The sequence below is a fragment of the Trifolium pratense genome, linkage group LG3 (genome assembly GCF_020283565.1).
Source record: "Trifolium pratense cultivar HEN17-A07 linkage group LG3, ARS_RC_1.1, whole genome shotgun sequence".
Taxonomy (NCBI): domain Eukaryota; kingdom Viridiplantae; phylum Streptophyta; class Magnoliopsida; order Fabales; family Fabaceae; genus Trifolium; species Trifolium pratense.
The window spans coordinates 20,260,495-20,281,897 of NC_060061.1; the positions used below are offsets into that span (position 1 = coordinate 20,260,495).

Sequence of the window (21,403 nt, forward strand, 5' to 3'; positions counted from 1 at the left end):
AACATCATTATGCATCGTAATTTCCAAAATAAAAATTGAAACTAAAATTCAAATCAACAAAATCATAATTATCTCATGAACGTTGATTAAAAATTTAGACCAAACCCTGAATTTTTAATAGAAAAATCGAAACCAAACCGAATATAGATACCCAACAAAATACATGCCGATAAAACCAAATAGGCATGAAAACTTTATTTTCTTAATGATCAAACATGAGTGGCTCTGATACCACTTGTTAGAATTCAATTGATTCATAAACCCTAGAACCGATCATATTAATCATTAAGAAATAAAACATAATCATAATCATAAGCGGAAGCGTATCTGAGTTTGAGTTCTCCATATGTGATGATCAAAGGTCACGGGTATGTGTGATCTTCCAACCGCAGAATTCCTTATTGGCTCCTGAAACCTCTTCTGATGGGGATGAAGAGAGAACTTTTGACTGAGCGCCGTTTTCACGTTATTTCTACAGTTGGGGACCATAACCCTTATAAATAACCTTAGGGTTATTTCTTAGTTTTCAATATTCTAATTTGGCCCCTCATCAAATTAGATATTGACTTATGGTATCTACACAATAAATTATCTTTCATGATATTTATGCTTTTAGCCATAGACTTATTATTAATTATTAATTAGACCACTGATGCTTTGGCTAATTACATAATGACCCTAACACATGTAATATTACTATTGTGACCCAAAAATTCTAACAGATATCCGTATAGATTCTTGTTCCATGTGACCCATTAAAGTGGACTCTTAATGAATAAGACTAAGAAAGTCTAGTTGAAATCATAAGTAGTTTTGAATTCACAACAAAAATTAAAATACTAACACAAATTTTAACAAATGTTAATCATTCACATTCACATATTAAGATAGCTAAATAAAAGGAGAAGAGTTTTAGTTCAAATTGTTCTCGAAATCAAACTGATACATAATGAATACTGAAATCATAGCTTTCTGGTGAAATCATGCACTTATTACAAATATGCGTATAATATAATTATAACAACCCAATCACTTCATAATGAATAGTGACTATAAAGATGTTAATTATGATTAATACACATTTATTTAGGATGTGCACCACACTAGGATCAAACAATGTAGGATTAAGTAGGCTAGTTTTTTTTGAGAAAGTTCTTGAGCCATTGGGCAGAAAGTTTAGGGTGCCTTTTCAATCCATTTGTGTAATCTACAAAGTTTAATCCAAAACGAACAGTAAAGCCATTAAACCATTCATAAGAGTCAAAAAGTGACCAATGGAAATATCCCTTTACATTTGCGCCACTCCTGCAATTTTTTTATATCGACAAAAGTCAAGAAAGTAATCAAAATTCATAAATTGTATTGTAGCATATAATAGTAATAGTCCTTTAGTCAATTTTATTTTATTTTTTAAAAAAATCCTTTAGTGAAAAACATAGTAATAATCTTGTTATTACTTTATAAAAAAAACACTACTAGATGAAAATGTAATGTAAATATATTGGATATTTAAAATAATAAGAGTATTTAATAGTACTTTCTTTTTTCAAATACTCTTTACATTTAAAATATTGTGAATTTAGAATATTGTATGAAAGGATTTGGAATCTCTCTTTGTACATTTAAAAAACAACTTGTACCTCAAATGGTAGTTATTGAAGATAATATTGGAGGGGTCGCATTTCTCCACGCTTACGGTGTGTATGTCGTGATACTAGATTACTAGACTAAAAAATAACCTAAAATAGCAATAATACAATAAAAAGGATCATGTGTTGGGATAATAGCAATAACTTACTCGATGGCAGCATGAATGTAGAAGAAATGACGATATAAGGAATCAATTCTGTAAGTATCTAGAAGAGCTTCTTCTATTGAAAGTGTTGGATCGTTGAATTCATTCATACCTATACAATAATAAATAAGAGATATAGTATAAAAATAAAAATATCGTGTACATATTCTTTGAAATAAGTTAGGATAAGAAATATTTCATTTAAAGTTTTTTATAATATGATTGGTCAATATAAATTGTTGAATTAATTTTTAGTTTTTGAAAAGGAATTGTTCAATTGAATAAGACAACATTGAAGAAAATTGACGAGTTATTTCTATATTTACCATTTTCATGGATGTAAACCGAGGGATTGTTATATTTATCCTTGATGTGTAACAAAAGATCTCGAAGTCCCTTTGGATAAGTGTATATCCAAAAGGAAGCAGCCTGAAACAATTATAAATGTTTATTCTCAAATTGTAACACACCTGTTCTTTGGTAAAAATAATTGTAAAAATAATTGTAACACTTCCAGTAATTATTTTAAGTAAGAAGACACTTACCCTTGGACCTAGGGGTATCCCATTTTTTTCAACTGCAATTGTGAAAACAAAGATAAAATTATCAAATTCAATTTATTTGATGTATCGTAATTAATATTAAATAAATAACAAGTAGAATAGATAAGTGTCCTTACATGATGTTGTGGTCATAGGATCTGTTGCAAAACTGGGTTTGGCATTGTCTACTGGAGGTGCATCGCTAATATAGCTAGAAGAGTAATAGTTTAAACCAATAAAATCAAATGAACCATTGATTTCTCTTGATTGCAATTCAGTGAACTTAGGCAATCGATCTTTCACTATGGCTCGCATGCTTTTAGGATAATCTCCATTTGTTAAGGGTTCCATAAACCTGAAATCAATCAAAGCTAAATTTGTTTAATATATAATTCATTGTTATCCGTCTTTCATCATGTAGATTATTAATTAGGCTAAATTTTTAATTAGTTACCATCCAAATTGGAAGTCAAGTGCTCTTTCGGCAGCCTTTTTATCTGGTATGCTATTGTCTCCAAGTGGTATGAACCAGTTAGTGTTCAACGTTATGCCTATAAGTCCCTTTTGATTTTCCTGTACATATCATATTTTCATGTTACTTAAAAATAAAAATAATAATAAGACATCCGTTCTAACAACAATTTTTTAAAAAAATATAATTTTTTTTAAAAAAAGTTAATGTAATAAAAAAAATTGAGCTAGAGATCGTTTCAAGCTGATATAATAAACGAACCTGATATTTAGTCTTATATAAATGTACAACTTTTGCATGAGCAAGAAGTTGATGGTGTGTCACTTTATAAGGTTCTGTGCCAGAATTACCACCCAGACACGTTGGATCTGAACATCGACCTGGTGCTGTTGTTCCTAGTACATATCCACCATTGGTAAACATCCAAGGCTCGTTCAAAGTAACCCAATATTTCACTCTATCTCCAAATTCCTTGAAGCAAAGATTCGCAAAGTCTTGAAAATCATCTCTGAAACATTAATATGGAATTAACCAAAATAATTATAGTTCTCTACACATTAAATTGTGATGCTAGGAAAACAATATTTAAATATATGGAAAATGCTAACCGGTGCCCCCGGGGCACTGGTTAAGGTAACTAAAGATAGTAATATTATCTTGAAACTTGTGAAGTCAACATCTTAAAAGTTTAAATTTTTGTTTTTTCAATGCAATTTTTTTCTTTTCTTTCCCTTTTTAGTTCCTTAACTAGTGCCCCGGGGGCACTAGTTAGCATGACCCTTTAAATATTTCCATCGCGAACAACCGGTGACTAATTAATGCCATAGCAACAAAAAAAATTGGTCATTAATTACAAGCAAACTTTATAATAAATAGTGAGACTCACATTATTTGGTAACTTAAGAAACCACCATACTCATCTTGTAAGACTTGGGGAAGATCCCAATGGAAAAGAGTTACAAATGGTTCCATATCTGCAATTTTATGATAAATTATTAAAAATTAAGTATTTTTTACTAATAGCAACATGATTTTTAAAATTAATATGATAAATAATGTATATCTTGGAACTGTGGATTTTGAATGCTACCCTTATCCAATAGTTCATTGATGAGGTTGTTGTAATATGCGATCCCTTCTTGATTTATGCCTCCACTCAACTTTCCCTCTATTAGTTCAAAGTATAATCAATAGAAGTGATGTTAAAATTGCTACATATATGGAATCCAAATACGAGAAAACATTGTATTACAAATTCTCGATGATCAAAGTTTGACTTACTTGGGAGTATTCTTGGCCAAGAGATTGAGAATCTATATGAATCCATATTTTGCTCCTTTGCAATTGCAACATCTTCCTATAGTAATAAATTTAATATATTTGTTCACACACACAAAATCAAATTAATTAAAATGAAATAAAATACTGGCACTCTGCCAAAATTAATAATTATTATCAATTCATATTTATCTAATCTAAGGTTATTTCAAAGCATTACGAGGCTCAATTATTATTTTAAGCTTACATGTTAGAGAAAAATCTTAATTAGAATAATTGTATTAGGTCTAACTAAATTATAAAATTAAACGAGATTATAAGGCGAGGGATGTTTCCCCACACCTAAAATTGGACATCTAAAGAAGTATGTTATTCGAAAATTCAGATATTAGAAGATTCGACGAATTTTGGATGGACTCTAATTTTATTTTAGAATTTTTAAAATCAACTTAGAAATATTAATTATCTTACTATTTTGCGGGATGTTAAAGTGAGGAATCACATTTACTAAGTTCCGACAAAGGTTTCTTTAGAGTGGTTCAAAAAAGAACATCAAAAACAAAAAGAACATGAAATATTTTGGTGAAACTGTCTGGTTAATTTCTTCATATTAAAATTTACTTTAATACCAACTATAGACCAATCCGTTTCACCAAAATATATCTCTATCAGTTTATTCGGGTTTTGGGATCGAAGATCACTCATCTTTTATCACTTATACATAAGTCAATCGAGGGAGTACGTACCTTGTAGCGGTGATATTGGTCAATGGAGATGTCCGCATTGCTTCCATCCTTTATTCTTCCTGCATTTCAAATCATATACATGTATAATTATGTATATACATGTGTAAATTATGTTCATAAATTATGATACCCAAATAAAGGGTGGATTTTAAGGTGAGGGCTCATTAAGTCTCTTACTGGTGTACCACTAACATTATTCATCAGATTAAATCACCCCACATTATTTCAATACTAGTTCCCACACTGAATTTTGGTTTCCACTTCATATTTTTCTCTCCATACCATAATTCACTATTTTTTTTTTTTTGAACAGCACCAGAATCACTATCTATCATCACAAAAAAAACAAAACTGCAAATTCTGCATCTAAAACCACAGAACTTTCAATTTGGGCCAAAACATATAATCATCTAAAGAACAAGATGAATTTTAGATTTAACAAATTGTTTTCAAACTTGAAAGTGTGTGATAACCGTCATTATTGTTGTTGATCCAATAACATGTCCATCAAGTGCTTGACAAAAAAAATTCTCTAAAGACACTTATGGATTTTCTTTTGTATTACAGAACATTAATTTCCACCATTGTTCTTGTTATTAGCGGTTTCAAAAAAAAATAGCATTATTATTAATAGTGGTAAATGGTGCTTTCAAAGAATCTCATTTGATAATGCATCGTGAGTTTGAGGGGAAGTGTTAGATAATAATATTATTAGGGCTTTAAGTATTGGGCTTTATATGTTAGTAATTTAGTAGTCCATTAGGAATTATTATAAATTATTTTGTAATCCTTATTTTATTAAGTAATGCTATTATAATATTATTGAAACCCTAGCCGTCACTTTGTGTTTTTCTCTGAACTTTAACATGCTCTTCGTACACAAAACAATTTTCCCTCTCTAAAAGATTTCATTCATCAACCATCACCCCTTTGGTTTAATCCAATTCATAAATTATTTTAAAATAAATAAAACATTCCATCTTCTTAATTTCAAGTGTGATGAATGACAAAATTAAGGTTAAAATCTGAAAGGAAATTATGAAAATGGACGTATGGAGAGAGAAGGGGAGACCAAAATTTAGTGTGGCAAAGAGTATTGAAATCATGTGGGGCAATTTAATCCGATGGTTAAGATTAGTAGTACACCGAGGATGGACTTAATTAAGCTCTTACCCTAAAATCCACCATAAAACATTACCGTCTCATTGAAACATTTTTCACATTAGAAGAGTTTAGGAGAAGAAAAGATGAAAGGAAAAATCAAGTGAAAATTAGATCGGTTTTTAGATATTCAAATTATAAATTGTAATGTTTTTTATCAAATATTAATATTACAAAAAATATTATAAAATAATAGTTTGACTTTTTTGGCGAAATAAATATTAAGTTTGATGTAAAATATAACATATAATATATTAAAAATTGATATTTTGAAATGACAATTATCAATTATATTTGAAATATCAAAAAGTAGATTAAATTAAACTAACAAATAGTATTAACAAAATTTAAAATGAACAAAAATTTGGTTAATACAATTGTATATTCATAATAATAAAAAGATAAATGAGTATTAAAATTTATGTATGCAGTTTGGTTCGATTTGAAAAAATCAATCCGAAATTCGATCCGATCTAATGATTTTTATAAAAGGACATCCAAACACATCGAAAAAATATCTTATGTGAGACAAGTATCTCTCCATAATTAGCAATTGGGTTAGGCATGTATCTCTCCATAATTAACTAGTTTTAAATGTCTATGCAACATATTTGTCAATTCCACCTGTGGATATACTGTGGAAGCTAGCTTAGAGAGCAAATAATTTTATTTTATTTTTTGGTTTCCTTTTAGTAATGGCTTTTGGTTTCCAAATTGAAAAATTTTAACGGGAAGAGTATTTGGAATTTGTTTAGTCTACTTTTTTAAAATATAAAAAATAATTTTTCTTTTTATTTTCTTAACTAGTGTTCTATTTTAAAAACACTAGTTAACATGACCTTTCTTTAATTTATAAATGTACCATCAAAACTTTAAATTTGTATATTTTTAAAACTAAAAATTGTATGGTGAAGGACGAAATTAACCTGCATGATCATTGGCGTATGTATCCCAAATACTTGGTCCTTTACCACCTTGGTTTGCTGCACCTTCAACCTATACATGTGTATGTACATTTCACAAATTAACACAACAAAGTAATTAACAAAATCTCAAGTCAAGTAAACATGAAAATAAAATAATGTTCAAGAGGTTTTTATTCAATAGTAAGAGCTTAACTTTTATAAACTGAAGAAATATAATTCATAATTCACTCTAAATAATTATTAATATCACCGTACAATATTATTTTCTATAATTATATATTCATTAGTATACAATGGTTTTCTTCTTTTTTTTTGGGGTTACCTTTTACGCAGGTTTTCTTAATTACAAAAAAGAGTTATAAGGGAAATTGCTAGAAACATGCGTTTGAAAATTTTATACACATGTTATTTTAAATGGTAGGCAAAATTACACTACAAATCCTTTATCTTATTTTTTGGTAACATTTTGGTCCTTTATCTTTTTTTTTGTAACAATTTGGTCCTTTATCATTTTTTTTTGTAACACTTTGGTTCTTATCTTATTTATTTATAAAAAATAAAGGATCAAAGTGTTACAAATAAAAAAAATAAAGGACCAAACTGTTACAAAAAAAGGGACTAAAGTGTTACAGATAAAAAAAATAAAGGACTAAAGTGTTACAAATAAAAGATAAAGGACCAAAATGTTACAGAAAAAAGATAAAGGACCAAAGTGTTACAAAAAAATAAGATAAAGGATCTGTAGTGTAATTTTGCCTAAATGGTATATATTATTAATCAGGTCTCTACACAAGATGAACAGAAACAAATTTTATACATACTTGGTATGCGGCCGAACCCGCCCCAAAGATAAAGTCACTAGAAAAATTGCTCCTTCTAAGGTTACCAATGAACTCAACAGGTGAGACTTCAACTGTCTCAACTGCTTCAACTGCATTTTTTGAAGTAATTGTCGATGAGCTCACAATAAAGAGAACAAACATGGCCACAATGAAATCCATATTTTGTTTGTGTAGTTTGGTGTGAGTACGTCTGCCTATTTATACAGTAAGGAAGTGTTCACCTACCCAACACCAAAATGTAAACCTACCAAACACCAAAAAATAAAAGTAGTCTATTGTATTTAATTAAATGACGTTGCATTTAATTGGAGGTTGCCATAATTTTACTTTTCTTAACTACTCTCGTGGCTAAATTTCAATATACGGATAATTTTTACTAGTGGCCTATTTTAGCATAGAGGTGTGGCGCAATGTGCTTAAATGGTTAGGTTTTTCGACACTATTGGATGTTGAAGGTATTGATCACTTTTTGTTATTCGGCGATTTATTCAAAGTGAAGGACAAATGACGTGTTCGCCACTTGGTATGGTTGGCAACTACGTGGAATCTATGGAAGATGCGTAATAATGTTATTTTTCAGGGCGTTATTCCTGACTCTTCGGCGCTATTGGACTCTATTAAACTCTCTTCGTGGATATGGTTTAATGGTAGATATGGTCGTAATGTGTTTTGTCCTTTATCTAACTGGTGTTTGGACCCAATATCTTGTATTCAAAGTGCCTAATATTTTGTTGTAAGGGTTTGAGTACCCCTTGTGCTCCCTTATAATAAATAACTTGCTTATCAAAAAAATAAAATAAAGGGTTACTTATGTTTTTTGGTTCTTTTAAATATATTAAATTTTATTTTTAGTTTTTTATATTTTTTTTTTTCGAATTTTAGTTCTTATAAATTTTTAGTTTTTAAATTTAGTTCCTATAAAACAAAGAAAATTAAATATGTAACTTATTGAACTGACATTAATTATGTCATCGTAATTTTCAAACATAAAAACAATGACAGGCATCAAATTTTACTTCCAAAAAATATTATCGACCGCTATTCCACTTTCTGATATTTTAAGCATTGATCAAAGATGACCATTTATAAAGATAGTCAAGTTATGAAGGTGGTTCATCGAAACATGTAGTCACCCCTCTTATGTATGAATATTTTATGTTTTATGTTAAGAAGTTAAGAATGATGTGCTTCGGTGTTGGTTGAGTTTATTCTCTTGGGTGTCTGTCCATACTAGTTTCTCTCCTCCTTTTTATTTAGGAGCGGCTCTTTGTAAGTTTGGTGTTTGTCGACTTTTGGAAACTTTATATGTATCTTCTTTTTGCTTTGTTTTTTAGTACCCCTAATACTCTTTTTACAGTGAATTTTTTGTCTTCAATTTGTATAGTGGCACAAAATTTCTACCTTAAAGTCAATAATTAAGTAAGAAATTCTGGGTACGAATTTTGGCCTACGCAAACTGAACATGAGTAATCTATATGATATAAATTTGCAATCCAACAATAAATTTTATAAATTTTATATTATAAAATTAGTAGAAAAAAACTACACCAATATATAATATTAATCTGCCTATATTGAATGACATGTAATGGCAAAACTTTTCCATTAAAAAAAATAATTAATTTTTCCAGCTTTTAGTTTTCCTTTTCCCTTTGCTCCAATTGTTAAAAATTATCATGCATCAATCGGTGAAAAATATAATAAACCTCTCTGTGGTGACTACCTCTTAGTCCAAAGTGATATTTTTAAAAAGAAGTTTAGTGGCCCAAGCCCATGGCATAACATACATACACGCATTTAGGCTCTGTTTGGTAACACAAATAAGCTAGCTTATAGCTTATTATATGAGCTTATAAGCTTGTTTCAAAAAATTAGAGGTGTTTGGTAACAAGCTTTTTGTACTAGCTTATAGCTTTTTTTCAGATGCTATTTCAAGTAGCATTTGAGCTTATAGCTTATAGCTTTTTACACTTTATTCCATTTTTACCCTTTAATTTAATAACTACCCACTCTAAAAAATAAACTACCCACTATCAATTATGTAATTTTATATTTAATAACCACTTTAAAAGCTAATTTTACCAAACACTTTAATTTCAATAAGCTAGCTTTTCAGCTATCAGCTATAAGCTAGCTTTTCAGCTATCAGCTAGCTTATCAGCTATCAGCTAGCTTATAGCTTATTTTTACCAAACGGACCCTTAATCCTAATTATGTAGCCGCCACACTTCATCTTCTCTGGTTCATTTCTCATCTTCTTCGACTCTGCTTCTTTTCTCAGTTTATGAACTCTTACACTTTAATTCACTTCTTTTTCTTCAGTTATTATTCTTTGTTATAGAAATAGTTAATCATGGGTGCAAAACGAAATTTTCAGGGTGTGCCAAAAAACAAAAATACAAGATTATAGGTGCAAATTTTAACAGTTGAGCGGGTGCAGCTGCACATCCTCAACTGTACCTAGATTCGCCCCTATATATATATATATATATATATATATATATATATATATATATATATATATATATAAAACCAGAGAAATAAAACCATTTCATACTATATACACCGCCTGCGACGCACTGTAGCACTTTCGTCTTATTTGCTTCATACATATAAATTGTGTATACACCGCCACTACAAGAAAACTGCTCTGGAGCGTCGGCCAAAAAAAGACGCTAAATGGCAAAAAACGGACGCTACAAGGTACTTAGCGTCAGCTTAGCGTCTACATCGTGACAAACACTTAAATGCCTGAAGCTAGACAGTTGCGTCCAGCAGACGCTATCTGGCGTCCGTCCCGTTAGATGCTAAGCGGAAGCTAGTGACATGTATATTAGGCAGACGCTAGTAGCTTCGGTTTTTGGGTGACGCTACACATATATATTGGTGTTATAAAACGTCACCCTTAGAGTCCGCTTGACAGACGCTAAATGTAGCGTCTGCTCTAAATAGATGCTATATTTTAGTTTCTGAATTATATAGCGTCCGCTAAAGCAGACGCTTTTGTTTTTTATTTTTTAATTTCAAAAACTCATCCTAGAAAGGAACCTATCCTGTATTTCTAAAAATACATCAAAAAATTATTATCTTTCATAGTTTACGACCATAATTTCTCACAACCATAAAATCTCTACCAATACATTCATTAAAGTCATCAAAACCAAAGATAAAGAATCAAAGGCATAAAAGAAAGCCAAGAACACAATTGTATTTATACAATTAATAACTTAGAAATGCGACAAAAATAATGTCATTAGTATAACTCATACTGCATCCTTGGACCAATATGCCTATGAATCTAGGAAAACTTTAAATACACCAGTTTAATAGAAATTCACCTACCTATGACATATGTAAATGATTGCATATCAATTGTAAAAAAACCATATATAGATGCTAAAAGATTCAATTATACCAATCTGGCATAAGCAAGATATTTTGGTACAAGTGTTGAAATAGTGGCAATGATGTGCAACTTAATTTCATCATCTTCTTCAACTGTCTTCATTTTGTGTCAATTGACTCAAATGTTCTAGATGTTGTTCCTGTAAATCGATATGACACTAATATCATTACAAACCCCAAAAGCACTGTCAATTGACTCAAATGTTCCAGATGTCTGTCCTGCATATTTACATTTCAATATTCAATCAAAATTTCCACTACATAAAATGTACCAGCATATTTTATGAAAATGGAAATTGAAAAATCAATAAATCCAGCAGCTAGAAATTATAAATTCAGTTTCAAAGTGAGTATAGAAGACTAGTGAGTGTGGCAAGGTAAGCTTAGTGGCTTATGACTTTCCCAAAAATGCTATAATTTCAATTTACATAACAAAGAGTAAATACCAAGTTATTATCAAAGATAATCAAACTCAACTTCTTTACTAATACGTTATTAGCCTCTTGGTAAGATTAGTAATATTTGTTGAAAATGCCAAAATTTAAGCCTTCAATAATATCAACACTATGTCACTAGCAAAACTAACATGCAATATCATGTGCAAGTAAGCAATTAAACAATATGTGCCCATGATTTATAAGTATGAATAAAATTTACGAGTTTTTTCTCTATACTGACCAATTGTGAAATTTTCTATTCAAGAGATCGGTCCATTTGATTTGAGGAACAGATCAAATTCAAAGTGTTTATGGATACATTTACTAAAAATTAAGAGTGTTACATGCAATACTTATAAAAGGTTTCTTACACTCTTGGAGAACATATTAATATATTCCCTATGGTAAACTAATTTTATAATAAAAAGCCATATATTGGTAAGTAAATCTGAAGCTGGTAAGTCAGATCTTCATCAACACTTTAAAGAGATAATGCATAGAGGTAGATAATAAAAAGTCATATATTGGTAAGTAAATCTTTTAAGAATTTTTGTCATAGAGGTAGATATTTATATGCAAGTACATTAAATCCAATAGCACACATCCCTCAAAATCTTAAGGTCGTAAACTTTTTGAGTCGGAAGAGTCACATTGAAATGTAATGAAATTGAGAGAAAGGCTCACATAGAGTGGAGAATCAAAAGACTACAACAAGTATGCATTTTGGAACAAGTTAAAATCATCCATACATAACAAAATGCCAATTATAAGAGGCCAAATACAAGATGTAGTACAGAGGGCTATAATTAAGAACAAGGCTAGAATTGAAGTACCTGTATTTTGAAGAACAAAACAAAAGACTTAAAGATTTGTAGCATGATAGTGAAGAACCTTATAGTTCTAAATCATCTGATACTCATTCTTATCATCGAATTTATGCACCGGCACGATACTAGGACAAGCAATATCAGCTTCCTGCATAAAAAGTAAGCAATGATAAATTGAAAGTCACTTTGTCTAAACTCATTACAAAAGAGATAAGATCAAAGAACTAACAAAAAGTGCAGAAGAAATATTTACAAAACACAACAGATTTAAACTAAAATTGCAAACTCAAAAAAGAAAGGAATCCTCGAGTCTTTTAAAATATCAATTCATTATCATGTGTATAACTATAGCAGGCTTGTGATCTTTCTTTTTACATGGAACCGAAACAAAAGTTTCCTTGTGAACACATATAATATTATAATTCATGTGTAATAAATATTTCTACAACCTTGTACTCTATATCAAATATTACTTCTCCAAAGAGAGTGAATAAAAAAATTTCAAAGTCAATCTCTTTATAAAGTCTATGATATTTTGATTAAGCCATGCCTTTCAATTGTGTGGTGCATATCAAATGGATTTGTCCATTATTCCCTCGTTATCAAACACCAAGCTCTTTATCTTGGTTGAATCAAAAGAGATAAAATGATACATGTTTTGTGCAATAAGAGGCAAACGGTTCAGTACTTTGTTAGGTTATATTCTAGTCTTTTGGTTTAAAAATTGGAATTGGGATTTGAACTGTCTACATAGAAAAAGAAACCTTGAAACAATTTCTCAAACATTCAAAATTAAGCATTCAAAGTTTTTACCTATTATGAATTAAAGAACACACATTCAACTATATAAAATTATCATTCAATCTATTTAATAACATGGAAGGACTACCCTTTTAATTTTAAATTAAAATAAAGACAACCAAAAAAACTCACAGACACACACACAATAACCTGTTTGGTGTGAGTCAATGCATCATCATCTTCACCAGTAAAAGGGGTACCAATAAATATTATACGCTATAATAGATCACAATTCTCCACCAGAACTCTCTAAGCTTTATCAATAAAAAATCATGCACAACTCAAGATCCAAACACAAATCCTAGCTCTTGTTTCCATTTCACACACACAAACACACACATATCTATATTATTACCAAAGAAAACACCATGTAGCTATGGACAACCAATAAAGACACGACCACCTAACGTAATTAAAATCCAATTCTACATGTAGAACCCACTAAAATGCATTGAAGTAGAATAACAATAAAAAATCACCTGCATGGAAGCAAGAAGGTCTTGGCAATGACCCTTCAAGATTGAAATATCTTGTATCTTTTTGTTCCTGGACACAAGATTCATATGGTTTACCTGCATATATAAAACCAATTTCAGTTTTAAGCACAAAGTAGGTACAAACTTTGAAGGCTTAAGTCAGTGTCTATCATTAGTTTTTCATATGAATTGAAAAAAAATTGGTTAAAATGGGTGTGGTTAAATTAGAAACACTTCAATTCATCAGAATTTGAATACAATATACTATAATAAAATAAAAGTTAGCTTGTAAATGCTAACCAATCAAAACAATCAATAGTGGGAGGGAGAATTTGTTCAACCCACCATCATCCAAATACACGGTTAGCTAAGGAGGAAAAAATAGACGTAAACAAAGAAAATACAGTTAGTGAACTCAGAAGATTAGAGATCGAGATGAGGGAGCAAGATTGAGATATACCAATTGAAGGAGGAGTTATCGGCGGTGAAATGATGACTGAACAGGGGAGAGAATTAGCGAGTTGAGAGAAGTTTCCGTGACTATCAATTTCTAATTCCTTTGATTTTAGGGTTCTTCGTTTCATATGTGGTGACAATTTCTAAATCCACCAATCTTCTCTTTCGCCAAACCTGATAAAAAAAAAAGCGCACGGAAATTGAAGCTAATCAAGAGAAACACGGATCCAACAATATTAGTGAACGCAGGTTGAGCATCACACGGTGTTCTTCATTATGAAAAGCGAACGACAGATTCTGAGGTAGAGAAAGATTGGTGAATGGGTTCGTGACCAAAATCGGGTTCGATTGAGAAAAAAGAGTTGGCTTAGATTGTGGATTTGTGTGAAAATTGGGAAGTTGGGAACTGAAGAGAGTTTAATGAGATTGAGGGTTTGTGAGATTGAGGGTTAGTTCATCAGAGAGGGAAGATAATTGTTGGCGAAAACTAATATTTTTATTTTTATTAATTTAAGTGTTTTATAATAATATACTGTAATTTTATTAATTTGGTCTATTTAGCGTCAGCCACTATAGACACTAACATATTTTTGTATTTTTAATTTCTTTAGCTTCTAAGTAACGTCTGCTTTGGCAGACGCTATATTTAATGCCTCATTAAAAATTTAAATTAAATTGAAAAACGATGTAGAGTCCGCCCAACAGACACAATGGAGACGCTAGTAGCGTCCGTGTCGCGGCTAACGCTATAATTTTTGAAGCTAAAACACACTTTTGTTGTAGTGCGCCTGCGACGCACTGTAAAAAAAAGTGAGTTATATGATATCATATTTTACAATTTTGGTGAAAAGGCCAAGAAGTTTAATTTATTTTGTCATATTTAATTTTTGACCATTTTGCTGTATCTTGTCTTGCACCAAAAATTAGCACAAGTGGGAGACAACGAAACTATTGCACCCTTTTATGTAAAATTGTCTCTATCAAATTATTTATTTTTTGATCAATTGTCTCTATCTATCTTGTTCTATTATAATGGTTAATACACGTGAATAAATTAGAGTGATCAGCTCTTTGCTGATCCTTAGTTTTTTTAAGATAATAATAATAATAATAATAATAATAATAATAATAATAATAATAATAATAATAATAATAATAATAATAATAATACATATCCAACATTCGTCCTCATCCAAAACCACTCTCGTGAGAAACTTTGAGTAACAACAAACGTCATTCCCACTCTAATATCACAAGATTTAAATCATAACTATATCTCATAGCAAAGACTTGGGGGCAACTGTTACGGACCGGCTAAAAGCCCATCATCCAAGGCCAAAAGTCATTAAGGTGTATCATCATCATTGACTGATAAAGGACCCTTCACAAGATATTTTGTGACTCATTCCAATCACTTGGAGGGACCCACAAAACGGTTATGCACGCCATCTCCACTAGATATGCGCACATGCATATACCCTCAAGGTACAAACATTCTCACCCAATTTACACTCTCTCACCTTAAGATATTGGCTTGAGCGTTGGAGTGTTAATTAACATTTGATGATCCTTTATCATCTGGAGAAGAATTTCATGATGTTGGAGATCAATACATTGATGAAGATGATTTTGTAGTCTTGTAGGAAAATATAATTAAGTTAAAAACCGAATCATCTTATTTTGAATTGTTATTTGGATGTTTATAAATACACAAACAACAACATTTGTGTACTATACTCAAAAGTAACACTAGTCATTGATTTATAATTTTAAATTTCATTGGTAATGATTCTACAAGGGGAACTTGTTGCAGTTTGGATTTGGTGCAGTTTAAAACCTGTGGAGTTTAATTGGTGCATTCAATGTCACTGTGAGAGATGCTTTGTGTGTGAAATGCAGGAAACTGCACCAAAATCAAATTGCAGGGAATCCTCATCCAACTTGTTGCAGTAAGTAGAGAATTTTTCTGATAGCTTTGAAAAAGTGCAGGTTTTTTTTTTCTAATAAAGGAAAAGTACAACCAATAATGTTGTCAGAACCGGACCGGTCATCGAACCGGCGAGCTCACCGGTTCAAGGTTCAATTGGTCGGACCAGGTTCAATCGGGGTCGAACCGTTTTTAATTAAATATATATTTTAATTAATATATAAATAAAAATATATGAATAATTGCTCAATATTTTAATTAAAACGACGTTGTCTTGCCCTGTTTTTTTTTCAAAAAAAAAAACTCGAAAACCGCTTGAACCGCCCGGCCGGTTCGCCGGTTCGTCCCGGTTCGACCCCGGTTCACGCGTTTTTTTGTCGGTCGATTTCCTATCCGTTTTTTCTCAAAACCGAACCGTTTTCATGACCGGTCCGACCGGCCGGTCCGGTCCGGTTTTGATAACCTTGAGTACAACACTTTGAGTATACGTATAGCTTATAGGAACAACACACTGTACACTCTTTTTTTAAACATAACATATATTGCCATTCTCTTAGAATTTTTTTTATTAACCTTCTGATTTTCAAGAGAAGCAAGTTCCATAATTCACGGTTCGGACATAAGTAAATTTTGGAAAAAATTATTCATACTTAAAATTAAATTCAGATTCTTCCAAACAATTCATCATAAAAAGAGGTCATTAACCACTTGAGTTCAATATTTTGGTTCGTATTATCTTGAATCTTGTTACAAGAAAGAGAGAAAATTATACTACTACTAAATGCATTGTTTTTTTCTCTTTCTATCTCTCGATGCACTGTATATGCTTCTATACTCCGATTAAATAAACTTATAACTTGGTGATTGTTATGAATAATAATATGTAATGAATGCTCATTATTGTGTGGGTTTTTTGTCCCCTAAATGTGTCCTATAAATAGGACCCTGTTTTTTTTTTTTACACCCCAGTAGACTGATTATCAATTGGTGAATTGATTTTCCCAATATTAGGGGGAGATAATAAGCAGCTGAAAATATGAATTAGAAGTTCAAATGAAATATTTGAAATAAATTATTGTTATTATTATGTTGATCCTCTTAGAAATCAATATGAAGGAGAAGTTCAAAAAAATAACTCATTTGCAAAGTTTATAAAATCAATCAACAGCTGCTAATGCTCCAATAAAAATGAATGTCTCTGTTGGACAATCTAATATTGCAAATGATTCCTAACCACGCGTGAAGCATGGTAAGCAAATCGGTTCCAAAGATAAAAATCCTCAAATAAGAAAAGGAGCTAAAAACAAAGATGACCCGAGTGAGGATATGAAAATAGTATTTGACATAATTAATTTTTCAGTTCCAGAAGAACTTATCAGGTACTTGTAATTTACGAAAATATTGAGATCTCGACAAACTATGTCATGAATGGAATACGATGGAACCGAAATGAAGTCAACGTTGACAATATTTTTGCACATAGTAAAGCGCTATATGTGATAAACGACAATGAGGATCATATATCAAAGTCTATTAAAGATTATAGACAATGAAATTATTGAGTAAATAGGTAGACGTGATTGATACAATATTAAAATTAGCTTTGCAAAGCAAAAGGTTGTTGGACCAGAAGTCCATACACCCGAAGATAAAAATAATTAGTACAAATTAGTTTTCGCGCGGAAAGAAAATAATGATAAACGTCAATAATTAAGTAAGAAATTCTGGGTACGAATTTTGGCCTACGCAAACTGAACATGAGTAATCTATATGATATAAATTTGCAATCCAACAATAAATTTTATAAATTTTATATTATAAAATTAGTAGAAAAAAACTACACCAATATATAATATTAATCTGACTATATTGAATGACATGTAATGGCAAAACTTTTCCATTAAAAAAAATAATTAATTTTTCCAGCTTTTAGTTTTCCTTTTCCCTTTGCTCCAATTGTTAAAAATTATCATGCATAAATCGGTGAAAAATATAATAAACTTCTCTATGGTGACTACCTCTTAGTCCAAAGTGATATTTTTAAAAAGAAGTTTAGTGGCCCAAGCCCATGGCATAACATACATACACGCATTTAATCCTAATTATGTAGCCGCTACACTTCATCTTCTCTGGTTCATTTCTCATCTTCTTCGACTCTGCTTCTTTTCTCAGTTTATGAACTCTTACACTTTAATTCACTTCTTTTTCTTCGGTTATTATTCTTTGTTATAGAAATAGTTAATCATGGGTGCAAAAAGAAATTTTCAGGGTGTGCCAAGAACAAAAATACAAGATTATAGGTGCAAATTTTAACAGTTGAGCGGGTGCAGCTGCACACCCTCAACTGTACCTAGATTCGCCCCTATATATATATATATATATATATATATAAAACCAGAGAAATAAAACCATTTCCTACTGTATACACCGCCTGCGACGCACTGTAGCACTTTCTTCTTATTTGCTTCATACATATAAATTGTGTATACACCGCCTGCGACGCACTGTAAAAAAAGTGAGTTATATGATATCTTATTTTACAATTTTGGTGAAAAGGCCAAAAAGTTTAATTTATTTTGTCATATTTAATTTTTTACCATTTTGCTGTATCTTGTCTTGCACCAAAAATTAGCACAACTGGGAGACAACGAAACTATTGCACCCTTTATGTAAAATTGTCTCTATCAAATTATTTATTTTTTGATCAATTGTCTCTATCTATCTTGTTCTATTATAATGGTTAATACACGTGAATAAATTAGAGTGATCAGCTCTTTGCTGATCCTTAGTTTTTTTAAGATAATAATAATAATAATAATAATAATAATAATAATAATAATAATAATAATAATAATAATAATAATAATAATAATAATAATAATAATAATAATACATGTGAATCACTTCATTTCAATTGTAATTAACTATCCATCATCACTATTTCTGTTATGCTTCATCTTATTTAAGTTGTTGAGAGGCCTAGACCCAACAACCACTCGATGGTTTGTTTTCTCTTAAACCAACTCAACACAAAGTTACCCTATTAAATTTGGAGGCTCTAGATTTAAACATGCTGCTAAAAAACGCTTCAATTGTCAATTTATTTTGGGGTCTGTTTTTTTTAATGACAAATATATTATATATTAGAAATACAAAGATGTATTAGAAGGTTCTGAATAACAAAAATGTATTAGAAACACACTCCACTAAAACCCAACAATCTCTAAGGTAAAACAAACATGCAAATAAAACTACAAGAAAATACCAATAAACTATAACCTCTCAAAATCACCATCACGAGAAGAAGAATATCCCCATGAAGAGAGATACAAAACGCAACTACAAGTAGGACAAAACAATAAGAGGTCATCTAATCCCCTTGAACAAGGGCTTTAAGCCACGAATAGATAAAATAAAAATTTTAATATGGAAAAAAGTCTCCTTATGAGTCATAAACTCATTAGCTTATATAGGAAAAAAGCTTTAGAGAAACATAAAGGTTTATGAGAATTTTTGTTTTATAAAAATGAGACAACAACTTTGTAATTAACTTTTCAAGAATTCAAGCAACTATAACTTTCAAATCTCTATTTACTGTAACTAGAATCAATAAAATCTTATTTTAACGTCTCAATAAAGATTCAATGTATTGACTTTATAAGGCGAAGATGGTCATCAAATTCTGATGGTTCTTTTTTGGTTCGATCAGCGTACAAGGTTTTGCAGGACAGCCGTGTAGATACGGCTCTGGATACACATACAATGGCAACATTGAAAAGATTATGGAAGAACAATGTTCCATCAAAAGTTAGTGTTTTCGGTTGGCGATTGTTACTTGAAAAATTACCAACCCGGAAGGCTTTATTTCGCAAAGGTATTATCAGGAATAATCATGAGAGGAGTTGCGTATTTTGCTTCAAAGAGGTAGAGGATATACAACACATTTTTTTCATATGCTGCATTACTTCAAAAATTTGGCAGAAAATATTTGTTTGGTTGGGCACTAATATTGTCATCCCTTTTGAGGACATTACAAGTCATTTCTATTTGTTTGGTGAATTAGCAAAAGGCAATCATAGCAAGCGAATTCGTCATATAATTTGGTTGGCGACGACATGGAGTATTTGGCGTACGCGTAATAACATTATTTTCTTGGTTTTGGTTTATAGGCCGAACATGGAGCAATGTTAATTTAGCTTTCTCTGACTGACGTAATAATCCTTTAGATTGCTTTCAACGCATCTAAAGTGGTATATTCTGAAATTGTAAAGGTTGAGTACCCTTGTACTCCTTATAATTTATTTTTTCTTATTAAAAAAAAAGAAATTTATCATTTCACTAATAAATAGAGGGATAATACTAATACAGTAATTCCACACAACACTGTTTATCATTCATAGGTTTTCTCTTTTTTCTTTGTTTATTATTTATTTTGCGCACCAATGTCATAATAGAAACTCCATCAGTTCCACATCTTTTCACAACCGCACTTCTTCATCATTTTATCCTGGCGGTGGCTTCCAGTTTTTTCTGGTTGATCGAAGCCGCCAAGCACAATAAACTCGCGAGCTTTGAACTTCGACGTTAAAAATCTAGGACCAAAGCGATGGTAGTGGTGGTCGGTGATAACGATGACGATGGATCTTAACTCGTGAACATATAATTAATTGAATGTAGTTTGTTAAGTCACTTTACTTGTATCTCAAGTCATTGGTTAGCCAGAATTGGAACATCTTAGTTATAGTGTTTTAACTTTACTTCTATAAATAACAATTGTAATCAATATTAATTAAAAACTCAGTTTATAATATAAATTAATATGACTATTCAAATATCTCTTGTAAATGCTGGATTGGAAGGAGTTGTCGAGTAGAGATGTTCTTTATTTCTTAAATAAATGGACAATATAATTATTAAAGTTTTAATATATAAATATTTAAATAATTTCAACAATTTTTAAAAGACATGAATTGATATCGTTGATTTACTTCAAAATTAAAATAATTGATATCTTCATTTTTTTCGGGTAACCAAGAGTATCCCTACTCAATTGAAAGATCGCAAGCGTTGCCGTGTTTGTTTTACGAACACTACAAGAAAATATGGGATTAGCTACGACGGCATTTGTAGCTAATTCGTAGCTAATCTCTAGTAAAAGAGAGTTAGCTACCGATATGTTGCGAATCAGCTGTCATATAGGGCGTAGCATGGATTGGGCAGCAAATCACCTATCAAAATATTTCCTAGCTAATTTGCAACTAATATAAAGAATATCCTAACTAGTTCCCAATTAATACCTAGTTAAATAGTGT

General features: G+C 30.7%; 2 protein-coding genes across 2 annotated transcripts; both read right to left on the minus strand.

Moving 5' to 3' along the window:
* Positions 1–910: 910 nt before the first annotated feature.
* Positions 911–7,992, minus strand: LOC123916570 (non-cyanogenic beta-glucosidase-like). Its single transcript, XM_045968051.1, has 13 exons — positions 7,742–7,992; positions 6,921–6,990; positions 4,834–4,892; positions 4,091–4,166; positions 3,900–3,977; positions 3,696–3,783; positions 3,071–3,317; positions 2,792–2,910; positions 2,475–2,692; positions 2,341–2,372; positions 2,122–2,224; positions 1,799–1,907; positions 911–1,305 (listed from the first exon to the last, which is right to left on the minus strand). The coding sequence occupies exons 1-13, from the start codon at positions 7,919–7,921 to the stop codon at positions 1,134–1,136; spliced, it is 1,551 nt and encodes a 516-aa protein (XP_045824007.1). The 5' UTR covers positions 7,922–7,992; the 3' UTR covers positions 911–1,133.
* Positions 7,993–10,951: 2,959 nt separating this feature from the next.
* On the minus strand, positions 10,952–14,614 carry LOC123916572. Its single transcript, XM_045968053.1, has 3 exons — positions 14,169–14,614; positions 13,712–13,804; positions 10,952–11,386 (listed from the first exon to the last, which is right to left on the minus strand). The coding sequence occupies exons 1-3, from the start codon at positions 14,290–14,292 to the stop codon at positions 11,295–11,297; spliced, it is 309 nt and encodes a 102-aa protein (XP_045824009.1). The 5' UTR covers positions 14,293–14,614; the 3' UTR covers positions 10,952–11,294.
* Positions 14,615–21,403: the final 6,789 nt, after the last annotated feature.